Here is a 13,967-nt window from a genome sequence, read left to right as displayed (position 1 = left end):
AGCAGGTCACTTTAATGTCTCAAAATGGCCCTCAGAACCTCAAAATTCAAGGATTCTCACATTTTCAGCAGCTAACAGAGGAGCCCTTCAGAACATCTTAAGGGGAGAAATTAATGTCTCAGTGCCATCTTGTGGAACAACCTGTATAAAAGGACAAGCTCCTAGAAGCATGCTGGAGTTTTACAGAATTTGGTGGTAATATTGGGAATTATGCTGCAAATATTATCACCAAACTAAAGATACCTATTGCAAACTGGGATTGCGTTTTTCCCTGAGGAGACTGCAAGTACATGGAAACCCACTGTTCCCAGAAACTGGGGAACAGAGCAGTTCAGTGGGAACAGAACAGAGCAGGGAAGTGGGAACAGAACAGAGCAGGGAAGTGGGAATTTCAGCCCAAATCAGAATACTGAGATGCCTACACTTGATGCCTGAATGCAGAAGACCAAGCCTATCAGATACACAGCAACTTCACTGTTTGCCCACAGGGGAGGAATCCACTTGGAAGGCTCCCTGAGAACTAGGAGAAAAAACAAAGTTGTAGGTCCAGTTGTGGGTGTTACTGACCCACTGATACCTTGTCCATCAGAGAAAGGCTGTGACATCTCCAGCATGTAGAGACACGAGGATCTCAGGTGACATGTAAAGTCAGTTGGAAATCACCATGAGCAGAAGAAACTTGAGGGTCTTGTCACCACCCCAACCTGCTGCTCCAGGACCCATGGTTTCTGCTCCACCAATAAACATTTGCATGGCAGAAGATGAAGTGACCCAGAAAGATTTATTCTGTGCTACAGCATAGGTCACAGACCCACAGGACAGAAACCTTCCCACCTAGAAATATGCTGTAGAAACACCCTCGCAAGCAACATGATTATCATCCATCATAATTAAATGATCCTCAGTATCAGAGACAGACCAGTAATTTACTGCATATTTAGCCAGGTGTTCACTGAGGTCAATAGCTGATCTGTCACTGGAGGAGGGATTACCCCAGTACATAAAACTCTCCCTGCCACAAGCCATACGATGATCTATGGAGCAGAGAGGAGAATCAGCTTCCCAGGTTCTTCCATACAGCTGCTGAGTGCCCTGTGGGTGAAAGAAAAGCTCATGAACTTTTGCCATGCAGTAGAGGAGAGGGAGGCAAGGCCAGGGGCAGCATGAGCAGAGCACCATGTCCCTATCAGGGCAGCTGCTGACGCTTCTGCAGAGCTGTCCCCTCCAGAGCCACACTGAGAAGCTGCAGCAGGTTGAGAGGAAGGCGAAGAAAACCAGCAAATAACCAGAAAAGGCTTGAGGGAAAAGGTCTTGAGTGTTCAGTGGATATGTTTTTCCATGATTAAGCAAAGGTATTAAAACCTTTTCACCGTGGAAAGGTAAGAGCGTCTGGTGAGCAGGGAGATAGGCAGAGGGAATGAGGAGATGGAGGAGGAATCAGGACAGCAATGGGTCTGCTCTGGCAGCCAGGTAAGACTGAAGACCTCTTTGGTCACCTCTCCTTGCTGAGGTTGGTTTCTCCTTGCCCTGTATGAGAGGACAGACAGGGTGGCTGGTGGCAAGGCTCTCTGTGAGTGTGAAGGCACCTGCAGAATGCACAGGTGCATTCAACAAGAGCAAATAATCCACCTGAAACAATGCACTGTGCTCTTCCCAGCTGCAGACGGCAGAGCACACCAGCTCCAGGCCAGAGCATCCTTGGTGCAGAAGATGTTTCCAATAGTCTTGCACAGGAAACAGTCCCAATCCAATCTGTTTAAAAAATCCAATACCAAACCACCAGTCAATGGGTTACAATGCAGAGCAGAGCCAAAATTCCTGTTCAGTTTCTGTAGAAAAGATTAAGGAGAAAGACAGGCACCAGGAGCACATCAAGGCTTTTGACAGCTCCACTGTTCTGGGGTTAGACTCTCCTGGCAGAGGCACAGTGTCACCAATGCCCTCATAACAGAAATATTGCATCCCTACTATACAGCTTTTATAGGATGGCATATGGGGAAGGGAGGGAAAGGGTGGGGGAAACACTTTGAAGCTAGCTGCTGCTTTGTTGGCTTGTTCATGGTTAACCAAAGGAGAGAAGGTGTCTGGGGGTGAAGAGAGGGTGCCAAGTTTCAAAGGGTAACCTGGCTCAGTGCAGTGAAGTGTGCCATCACAACAGGAGCGCACAGGCAGCTTCAAGGAGGCGGGGAAGACAATGCTGGAGAAGACTAAGAAGGTGTTCACGATTCGTAACATTACCATAAGGCAGATGCTGGCAGAAGCACTGGGAACATTCATCCTCATGGTAAGGAGGAGTCTGTGCGTGCGTATGTGTGTGTGTGTGTGTGCAGTCATTTAAGGCAGCGATTTGTAAGGTCAGTGGTTTCCTACCACATCCTCAGGGTTGCCCAGTGGTTGGCTGCTGCTGCTGACCCCTCTGCTTTGGTGGGGTGGCAGTCTCCCAGCAGGCAGACCATCTGCCAAATGCCTTCTGGAGCAAAAAAGTAATGCAGGGAAAGGGAGGTGGGTGCTGGGAGAGAGTGAAGTAGGTCAGACAGAATTAAAATATCACAGAATTATTTAGGTTGGGAAAGACCTTTAAGAGTTCAAGCATTAACCTGGCACTGTGGAGGCCACCACTAAACCATGTCCCTAAGTGCCACAACTACATGTCTTTTAAGTACCTCCATGGTATTTTATATATTTAATATCTGTAAACCCACCACTTCCATGGGCAGCCTGTTCCAATGATTGACAACCCTGCTGGTGAACAGATTTTTCATAATATCCAATCTAATCCTCCCCTGGCACAATTTGAGGCCATTTCCTTTTGCCCTGTCACTTGTTACATGGGAGAGGAGACCAGCCCCCTGCCTACACCCTCCTGTCAGGGGGCTGGAGAGAGTGATCAGGTCCTCCCTGAGCCTCCTTTTCTCTAGACTGAACATCCTCAACTCCTGCAGCTGCTTCTCATCAAACTTACGCTCCTGTGGACCCTTTCCCAGCTCCACTGCCCTGGACATGTTGCTCTTTCAATTCTCTTCTAGGAGAAAATTGAGGAAGATTTGGGGAATGAAATCAAAGAGTAGAATCTACAATGCTTGTAGAAGATCCCACACAGTGAATGGAGGCTTTTCCTTCTGCTGTGCTAGAGGTGTGGTGTAGGTGGGGGGGTTCTAAACTGGTCTGGAGAACAAACTCAGCCTCTTCTATTACTGACAGCTGCTGCAAAATGAAAACAGCCTCCATCCATACTCCCCTTGGGGTTGCTAGGGTAATGATCTTTCCAGAGAAATTCTCCAGAACCACAACCCACCATTAGGAAATGTAATTACAGGGTGTGAAGCATGCCACAATTTCACTTTTGATTTTCTTACTGCCAATCGAACACTGCTTATGTAAATCATACATAAACTGCCCCCTTGCCTGAGGGATCTGTTTCACAAAGAAATAATTAAGCAGGTTTGAGCTCCTGGGCTGCTTCAGAAATGTTTGGGTAGAGAATTAGGAAGGTTTTGCAGTCACTGTGGGGGCTGGTGGGGGTGACATACCCACTGGGACCAGAGATTTTGAGTGTTTGATCAACAGAGCAGAATGAGATCCTCCCTCTGAAAAGGCCCAGTATCTATCTGTGCCAATTTGCCACACCTGGACTTAGCCTGGGACGAGACACTTTAGACTGGACAGAGGCTGGCAAGCAAAGGCTGGGTTTAACCTAAACAACTTGTTCTTGGAGATTTAAAGATGCAGAAAATAAGATTTGTGTAAGCATAGGGACCTTCTGACATAGCTTTCTGTACCAAGAAAGGCACTTATTTCCAAGGACAACAACTGCCTGTACAGAGCATGGCTGCTTTTGATAATGTAATTTTGCACATCCAGCTCTTTGAATTTCACTCCCAGGTATTTTGCACCCATAGTAAGTCAGAGGACAGATATCTATGACTCCTCTGCAGCAGCTCAGCAAACCCTTTTGCCTTTCCCAATCTCTGTTATTTGGTGGTAGAAGTTCCCAGGTGACAAAGAGCAACTTCACGGTCATCCTGTCAGGGAAGCAGTATGAGGTGGAGAATTTACTCTTCACTCTGACAGTTCAAGGCAGGTTTTGCAGCCTGCAGCTCACACTGGCTGTTCCTTCATTGATCCATGTGAGGGAAGAGGGAAAAGGAGGGCACTGCACATGGGCCCCATCAAGGGCTGAAGACAAACTGCATTCAGCATCAGAACAAAGCACAGAGAGCCCAACTCTTCAGCAGCACCTTGGCCCTGAGTGCGACAGGCAGTGCTCTGGATGCACCTCCAGGATGCCTGCATGGCTGTTGTTTGGACGACAACACTCACCCCAGGGCCTCTCAGTTTAATGGACAGGAAGTGCTGGTAAGAGGAACCAGGCATCAGGACTAAGCAGCACAAGGACTAAGGAAGAAGAAATTGAAATAAATGTTGTTACGGGACTGTGAGGACACAGGAAGAAAACAGAAGCTTGGATCTGTACTGAAAAACACATTCTGTGTCCTATCTTGTGGGGTTTTTTTCAGGATAGTGCTGTTTATCCACAGTCATGTCTCCTCCTCTGCAACCCTCTCTCTGCACCTGTGTGCTCTCCTGCAAAACTTGTGCCTTACTTATTTGCTGTCTTTTGTATCTGGCACTGGAAAAATCAGAGATGAAAAAGAGAGATGGAAAAGTCAGAGATAGAATTTGTGTAATTTGCAGATGTTAAGGGGACATCGCAAACTGTTTCTGGGGGCTTTCGCTGAGGCAGACTGAGAAGGGCTCACACTGTGGGGGCTGTAGCTCTGTGCAGAGCACAGTGTGTGGTCTGTGTCTATAAGAGCGATAAGAAGACCAGCCTCTCTGGGGAACAGGGGATTTGGGTGAAGTCTGAAAGCAGTGAGGGGAAGCAGACACATAAGATAAAATTTGGATGCAGGCAGAGTAGCCAGAAAAAAATCACAGTTAAATAGTACAAGCCAAAGCAGAAGTTTATGTGCTGGAGAACATATTAACTTGCTTGTCTTTGAAAGACATGTCTTTCATGTCTTGGATAAACATCAATGCAATCCAAGGAATAGGATACACTTTCCAAACCCTTGGTTTGTGAGTGGTTTGTGAGGCAGAAACCTCAAGAGATGCCTTGTCCTTCATTAGATTTCAGGGTAAGAGCATGCAAAGAACTGACTTTTCCACTCTTACCACATCAAAAGTATGAAATAGAATTCTCTCTTTCAGGACAGAGCAATGTCTTGAATATGTGTTTTCCTGCTGAAGAGTGTTTACTTCTAGTTTTTTCCCCTGGTTCTCCTTTAGTCACTAAAAAAACCCACTGAAATGTTGACTGTTTCTGAACTGAAAATATATGTGTTGAATGGAAAAGTTAAACCAGAATTTCCTTTCTTGTCTTTTGCTGGGATGTTACCAAAATTAGGGTTGAGTTTGGCAAATAGCTGTGTGCTGCCCAAACTATATAAGTAGTTAATAAATTGCACACCAGGAAAAGAAGGACAGCAAGAATTTTCTCTTTCCATCCACCCTCTTTCCATCCACCTTGGATGTTGTCTCCCTGTGGTCCACGGTGATGCTCCCCCAGTTCATGCTCCTGGTTTCAGGCAGACACATCTGCAGTGTGGCTGTGTGAATGACCCCCACTGAGCCACAGCTCTTGGTGTGAGTGTTTGGGATTTGTCTCCCCATACCCAACCATAATGAGAGTGCCTAGTTTGGTTTTGTGGGCACCAATCACAGGTATCACTTCAATTTTTGCAGGGCAAGGCTGTTCTTTGTCTTCTGACACCTTAGAGACTTCCTGGTTCTGGGACCTCATTGCTTTTGCAGAAAAAATAGCAAAGAAGCTCAGTCTACCACAGCAACGAGAATACTTTTAACACTCCTTTATCTCTTCCTTTTTACACAGGTTTTTGGCTTGTCCTCTGTGGCACAAGTGGTATTGGGAAAAGGAAACAGTGGTCAGTATCTGAGCATCAATATGGCATTTGGCATTGGCGTTACCTTGGGTATCTATGCGGCTGGAAGAGTTTCTGGTGAGCAGCACTGTCAGGCATGGGGCATATCCATGTCCCAAAAACACCATGTGCATTGGGCACAGGAGGAGAGGGGTGTGGAGAGGTGTGTGGGTGTGTTATGGCATGGGCAGTGCCCTCACCTAAATAAAGCAGTCCTAGAGTCCCCGGCATGAAAAGCAGGAGAGGCCAGGGGCAAGGCATGCACAGCATATGTACAGAATAACTGACCCCAGACTTGTGTTCTGAGCTGTGGGGGAGAGGGAGGGCAAGTGGGACAGGGACAGGGGAGGAGGTTTGGCCAGCCCCTTCTGTTGTGGCCAGCAGAGCCGAGTTTCAGCAGCTCCCCCATTTGGGACATGCCAACACGGCCCAAGGAGACAAGGAGCTCCCAAAACCTGCTGCAGATACAACCCATGGGGAAGTAAATAATTTATTGCGAAGGAGAGCTTACGGCTGATGTTGCAAAAGGAATGGTATGCAAATTTTCTCCTTATCACACGCCCCCATGCACAGATGCCCCCCATGAACTTGGGGAGTGGTGTTTTGGGGCCACGAAGTGGCATCCATCACATGACAACAGCATTACCTTTGCCTTCTGCAATTTCTGCATTCATTTGCGCCAGGAGAAAACATTAAGGGCCCTAATGGGCAGAAAGTTAAAGCAACTCCTTGCTCTTGAACTGCTAGAGTAGACAGAGGTCCAAATCTTGGGTCGCCTTGGAAAGGAAAAATTTTCCATGTAAGCAGTCAAGAGCAGTCAGCTCTTGATTTTCATGTCCTTTTGGAGCTGGTGGAAACATCCTGGGGAAAGTGGACTGAGGAAAGCAGGTCCTGCAGTTACAAGTGACTTTTGAGAAGGAGCTGATCTGTTGAGGGCAGAGGGCAGTGCAGAAGGGATCTCAGCTCAGCCAGCAACAGTATTGTTACATAACAAACTTCACACCTTCTTGACATAGTAATTTGGCTTTATCTGTGTCACAAGATGCTTTTTGTGGTTTCTGAAATGGCTGGCCATACCCACAAAAGAGCAGAGGGTCTAAGAAGGGATCAGCCCCTATTCCATTTGTGATTGTTGGACTGTAGCAGGTAGTACATGTACTTCCACATCACTCTGTCCTGCACTTTGATGAAATGATGGGTGTCTGCATCTTACCCCTTTTGGATTCTGGAGTATAAGATGGTTATGAAGACTGGAACATTTACTGACCCTCAAAGTTTATACCTATCAGGCAGTAAAAACAAATATTTTCTTTAGACTCCTGGGGATAGGAGGCCCGGAGAACACATGTGGTTTGTATCAAGGGCATGAGACCCAGACCCACTTAGTCTTCAAAAGCACCATCGTGATACCAGCCTCCTCCACAGAAAGCGTTCCATCAAAACACAGGTCCTCATCTACCAGTAGCTACTGAAAATGTGAAGTATGGTCTCTTTTAAGCTCAGTAGGGAGAAGCTCATTGAGAAACTCACAGGGAAACTCATACCTTCCCAAGAGAGGTATGTCTGACAGGTGAGATGACCCAGTCTCTGGAGGCGGCCTGTTGTCTACAGAATTCTTAGAAGACAAGCTAGGAGCTCTTTTACCTGCATGATTCAACTGTAGAAAGGATCATTTTGTGTTTGTGCAGGAGTAATACCCTGATCTGAGAGAGTCTTCTTGTTCTGGGTATGTCTGGGTGATTACTGCGGGGCATGGGGCATAGAACCAAAGAATAGTTTGGGTTGGAAGAGACCTTTTTAAGTTCATCCAGTCCAACTGCCCTGCAATGAGCAGAAACATCAACTAGAGCAGGTTATTCAGAGCCGTGTCCAACCTGGTGTTGAATGTTTCTAGGGATGGGACACCCATCATGTCACATTTTCCAAAACAGCTGCATCAGTGTTGAGGCTTCTTTTCCCTGTGATTTTGCAGGAGCTCATATGAATGCTGCCATCACCGTTACACAGTGTGTTTTAGGAAACATCTCCTGGACAACGCTTGTAGCTTATGTAATCGGCCAGTTCCTGGGCTCCTTTATGGCAGCAGCCACCGTCTTTGCTCTCTACTATGGTATGGTTGTGTCTTTTGTCACAGAGGTTGCTGTAGGCAGAATTTCAGTGAACCCACAGTGTTGTCAAAACGTGTCCTTTTGCACTACCCAGCATGATTTCTGGGTGAGGAGGGCAAGCTCCTAGGTTGTGGGACAGATCGCAGCTCAAGTTCCGAGCAGGTACCAGATAGACCTCTGGGAAGGACACGCACATCCTGGAGAACACAGCTCCTTTTACTCAGGGCATTCCCACGTCCAAGACCTGTCTTCAGCAAAAAGGCAGTAGCTGCATTTTGTCAGCATCTTGTTTCCAGGTCTGCAGGGGCTTATTTATATGAACTACTATGTATTAGGTGATGCTGGAGCTCTGGGGGGACTCTACTGCTCTGTGGAACACAGGTGTGCAGCCATTTGGGGTTTTGAGCTGTGAGCAGAGTACCCATCACCCATTGTCTCTAGCATGACTCTGAGGGGCAGAGGGTTGGAGGCCTCCAGACCACCGAGGCTACCCCAGGCTCCTGGAGCAGGGATAGGGAGCTGGTAGTTGTAAGGAAGTGAGTGCAGACCAAAGTCTGTGGGTAGCAGATATTGGTGAGATCATGCTCTGCGAGGAGTGTGTCACCCCCATCACATATTCCACTGCCTCCCTTCTCCCTGATGTCTGTGTTGGCTGCAACAGGTGGACTTGTGTGTGTGTCCTGTGGGATGAAATGCTGTGCTAATTTCCATAATTCCCACTTTTCTAGATGCTATTTATGACTACACCAATGGGAGCTTTACAGTGACAGGACCAACTGCCACAGCGATGATCTTCTCTACATACCCTGCTTCCAATGTATCCTTGCAGGGAGCCTTCTTCACAGAGGTCAGTGGGAATGGCTGTGGTGTGCCAGGAGAAAGTGGGTGGTTACTGGTGCTGCTGCAGGGCTGCTACAGGTCCCCACAGCCCTGCATGCACAAACAACCACAACTTCTTTTCCCAAGGAGCCCAGCATCCAGGCAGGTGTCTGAAAGGTAAGATCCAAGGCACCTTAGTGGATGAGCAAGCCTAAAGGGTTCTGCCCAGAGCCTAAACCATGAAGGCTGCTCCACAGCTTGGTCCAGGGGCTCTCCAGACACCTGCCCTGCATGCCGTTCAAGCAGCAAGAAGTGAGAAGCTGAGCTGCATCACCAGCCATCTCCTCTGGGTGCTGGGCTGAACTGTTCCTTCCTTTATTGGATTCTACACCCTCTCCATGCTCCTCGGCAGCTGTGCTGGCTGCCTCTCCCCAGCACAGAGAGCCTGGGATTGTCTCCACATGAGCACAGCCTGGGCTGGACTCTGCGTTTGAACAGATCCATTGAGACTGTGCAGCGGATTGCCAGCTTACAGTGCAGTGTCCAGATGCCCAGAAAGAGGAAAGGGATTCTTCATGGGGATGTGGGGCAATGAGACACTAGAGAGGGAAGATTCACTTCCAATCTTTGGAAAGCCTGTGATTTGGACTTTGAGCTGATAAAATTCCTGCCTGGGCATGATGAAGAGGATGGCGGAAGAGCCTCGAGGTGGGGAGTGGATCCCCTCAGCCTTCTGTGGACCAGTGTCCTGGATGCAGAAGAAAGCAAATAAGAGTGACAGTGCCTTGCCAAAAGCTGCAGTTTCTGGTTTTCCGTTTTTGCTGGTGTCTGTGCAAGCAGCCCAAGTCTCTCCAGCTGCATTTTCTGAAGCAGAAAGAGACAGGTGTCAACATCTCTATCAAAACTATGCTTCTTGATGTCCTGGGCACTGCAAATCTACAAATGCCAGCTATGTAGTCACTGATGGGAAATTGAGTTTCCCCAGTGAGAATCCAGTATCTGTACACAGGCTGTACATCACTTCCTCCAGGGATGATCAGGTTTGTCTCATGAGCAGCTTGTTATGGCTCTGCTCTTATTAGACAAAATGTACTTAAAATAACCCATTTCCCTGACTTGAAAGACAAAGAGAGATGACATTGCTGAGAAGTTTTTATCAGTCTTGGTGATGAGGTTTTTGCTGAGAAAAGAATTTTCTTCAGTCCACCTGTGAGGAGGGAGTAATATTTGGGTCCATTCTGCCTTAATCAGACCATGAATCTCATCTGCTCTTTCATTCTGGGAAGTCTCTTTTGCTCTGTTGAGCATGCTCTTTCAACCATCCCCATTCTCTCTCCTGACATGCTGTTCTCCCTTTTTTGCTCCTGCAGTTTACAGCAACAGTTATGTTGATCCTGGGTATTCTAGTCATCCATGACGAGAAAAACAACGCAGCTGTCAAAGGCGCTCAGCCCATACTCACGGGTATGCTGGTCCTGGGCATTGGTCTGGGAATGGGGCTGAACACAGGCTATGCCATAAATCCCTCCAGGGACCTGCCCCCACGGATCTTCACGGCAGTTGCTGGCTGGGGAATGGACGTCTTCACGTGAGTGACCTGTTTTGCTCTTACCCTGCTCAGCTTGCCAGGGGAGGAGATAAGCACAAGATAAAATGTGTCATGAAGCCTTTTTTCTCCCGACCAAGTGATGGTATCACTGCAGAATGTGAGGGCTGTGCCTACAGGAGCCTTGTGCATTATGTACACAAAATTCGGAGTACACTGCTTCCCGGCATGGGATTCACCTTGACACACAGAGACCTCAGTTTGGGCACCAAATTGTCTGCCTGCTCATTGGAGATCCAGCTAGTTTTTGCAGTGAGCAGAGTCAGAATGCAGCTCACCTGAATGCAGGTGGATTGCTGGATTGGTCTCCTAAATTTAGAGTCCGAATTTGGACATGAAACCTTGCCTTCCTCTATCTAGTAAGATGGTGTTTTGTTATGACTTCTCCTATGGAGAAATCATTACTGGAATCTCCTGTCCCGGATGCCCACTTTCCTTAAATTCCCAGAAGATATATTTGAGAGCTCAGTAGAGGAGTCACAGATTTTATTGGAAACAGGGAGGCAAAATGCCTATGTCTGTTTGAGAGTCTCACTCATCAAGGCCACAGAGCCCATTTCTTTTGGAGAAAAAGAAACCTGCAGTGTGAAGCCACCTTTCCATGCTGATGGGGAAAATGACCTTCCCTCCAGTTTTGTGGGGGGGACAGCAAATTTGTCTAAGCCAATTGTAGGCTTAGTGCCTGCAGTGGGACGGACTCCCCTGCTCACATAGCTCACTCCTGCCCCAGCAGGATGTGATGGCAGGGCAGTGGCTCCAGTCTGGCTAACCAGCTGCCTGTCCTATGTTTCATTTTAGGGCTGACCATTCCTGGTGGTGGATCCCAATCACAGCTCCAGTTCTGGGAAGTCTTTTTGGTGTTCTAATGTACAAACTCTGCATTGAATTTCACAACCAGCCTGTCCAAGAATTGGAACATGAGAAACAAGAGGCAGTCACGGAGACTTCCAGACTGTGATGGCCATGTGCTGTGACGACACATGTGAAGGGCACATCTGTTTGTCCACCATGCTGGTGGACAGATGAGGGACTAGATTTCAGTAAACCTACTCTGCTTAAACAGATAAACTTGGTATCTGAGATATTGAGAAGACCTATGTAGGGCTAGACCTGGCTGTGACCTGAAGGAATTATTCAATCTCCCTTTGTAAAAATCTACAAAAAAACCCTACCAAAAAACAAAAACAAAACAAAACAAAACAAAACAAAACAAAACAAATCCCAAAACAAAACTCAACCCTCAATCATTATATTCTGAAGAAAAGCAAAGCAGAGCTACAAGTCTCCAGATACATATATATTCATACAAATCAAAATACAGGCATCAGTAGTGGCAGATACAACATGATTAAGTCAATTAACACATAAATTTTGATATGGAATATTCTTTGGTAAGAGGCAGATACCACAGTGATGGACCATGGGCCTAGGCTTGCTTCATTTGCATATCTGTCACCCTAACAAACACCTAGTTTGGAAGAGCACAGAAGAGAAAAGAACAAGGACAATCTGAAAAAGAAACACGAACCTGTTGGGTTGTTTGGGGTTTTTTTGTGCTTGTTTTTTATTTTGTTGTTTTTGATCTGAACATTCAGGAAGCATTAAAAAGTTACTAAACTAAATTACAGGGTCTCCTGAATCCTGCCACAGTTCTGCTGGAACATGCTGGCAGCAAAGAACCATGTGTGTACTGACACTCTAGACTTGAGCTACACCAACTACCACCACAGGAAAGAAGTCAGAGAACTTCTGTGACAGTGTCTCCAAAATCTTGAACAACCACCCCCCCATACTTTTTTCCTACCTCTGAATGCATGAGAAATGCAAGATCTTGCCCCGCTGCTACAGGAATTCTGCTACTTCCATCTGAATGAGGAAGTGGGCCTGCAACAGCCTTACAAGTTTGAGGTGTGACTGGATTAGAGGCAGAACACTATCAGAAGCTGCCTGTTCCCAGGAGGGTGACAACAGTCCTAACTTTTCTAGAAAGTGCTCAAGCAACTACAGTATGTATGTCAAGCACATAACTGCAGTCCCAGGGTTGGGTGCCATGAATAAACAACACAGAGTTATCCAAGAGTGGGAAGTGACAGAACATCACTACTGCACAGAATTCCAGAAAAGGGCATTTACTGGATTTAATGGTCGTTCCCATCCCAGTATTAAAAGCATAACTGAGGTATTGCTGTGGCATGGGGTGGGGTTGGGTGGGAAGTACTGACATGTGTGCTTTCTCCTTAGAGCTCACTTTATGTCAGTAGAGCAGCTAGAACAGATCTTCACCTGTCTCAAGATGCACATGGGCTTGAGAGGTGCACGAGAGGATTTCTTGTCATCTGGGGGTGGCAGAGAGTGGTTGCCAGGCAATGCAGCAACAGCATTTGAAGGTGGGCCCTTGGCAGTGCTGGAAGCAGAAAAATACACCTAAACAGGGGCTGGTGGCTGCAGAGATTTGGCACAGTGACTGCAGGCCAGAAGTAGAACAGCTGCCACAAAGCTCAGTCTTCTGGCCTGTGTGAAATAAACTGGGAATTTCTGAGTAGCTCAAGAGAGATAAGCTGGAAGCACTGTAACCCATCCCTTCTCAGGGAGAGATTCTCAACTGCATTGAAGAAGCACCCCAAACAATCCATCCTGAACACTGCTCTTGCCTCTGCATCCCATGTCCATGTGCTCCCCAAAGCATCTTCAGATACCAAATCACTTTGGAGGAAAATATTCAAATATTTATTATAATACTATTAAGCACTTACAGGATGGCTTCATCTTTCTGAAGGTCATACAAATACTCATGAAAGCCTCACAACATCCCTGTGAGGTAGGTTTGTCTTGTGTAATTATGCGGTGGTTTTTCAAAAATTAGAGATGATGATGTTTAAATAGTCAATGCTTACTTGAAAACAGTGATTTCTATTTCCATATTCAGGCACAAAATGTGTAGGGTGCTACCATAATTCCAGTGTATTTGGAAGACAGAATAGCATAGAAAAATAATGGAAACAAACAGGAGCAACTGAAAACCAGCAGTGAATGGGTTAAAGTGCAGTTCTAACCTGAAAACTTACAGTATAGAAAACAGCATCAGGGGCTTCTAAGGCTGTAGGATCTCACTGGCCCCCAGTGAGATCCTGCCCAACTGAAAAGTGTCTGTTTCAATGGTCAGCTTTGCAAATGAATGTGTGACAAACCAAGGGGTCCTCCAGGCTGATGGGATTCAACACCATTGACTCTCTGCTCAGCAGTTCCCACAAAGGGAGGCAACAAAGGATCTTGCAGCTTCTGGCTTCAGGATTATTGCAAATCATGTCATCATCTGAAAAGATACAGCACTGTCTTGGTTTGAAAAGACACGTGTCTACTAAGGAAGGCAGGAGCCTTCCCTGAACTGGAAAATGTAAACCCTCTCCCTCTGAATTATTATAAATTTGAAATTAAGGGGGGGCTCTCAGGCAAAGATGCAGGAGCAGGAATAACAGTTCTTTATTAGGGAAG

At 46.7% G+C, this 13,967-nt stretch overlaps 1 protein-coding gene across 1 annotated transcript; it reads left to right on the top strand.

The window, feature by feature from the left end:
* Positions 1-2,130: 2,130 nt before the first annotated feature.
* LOC119696193 (aquaporin-7-like) lies at positions 2,131-13,930 on the top strand. Its single transcript, XM_038125890.1, has 6 exons — positions 2,131-2,284; positions 5,894-6,020; positions 7,915-8,052; positions 8,779-8,897; positions 10,240-10,457; positions 11,274-13,930. Exons 1-6 carry the CDS (start codon positions 2,195-2,197, stop codon positions 11,431-11,433), a joined length of 852 nt encoding a protein of 283 aa, XP_037981818.1. The 5' UTR covers positions 2,131-2,194; the 3' UTR covers positions 11,434-13,930.
* The last annotated feature ends 37 nt before the right edge of the window (positions 13,931-13,967 follow it).

This window comes from Motacilla alba, chromosome Z (genome assembly GCF_015832195.1).
Source record: "Motacilla alba alba isolate MOTALB_02 chromosome Z, Motacilla_alba_V1.0_pri, whole genome shotgun sequence".
NCBI lineage: Eukaryota > Metazoa > Chordata > Aves > Passeriformes > Motacillidae > Motacilla > Motacilla alba.
The sequence above is the reverse complement of the archived record's forward strand: the minus strand, read 5'-3'. Positions and strand labels throughout refer to the sequence as shown.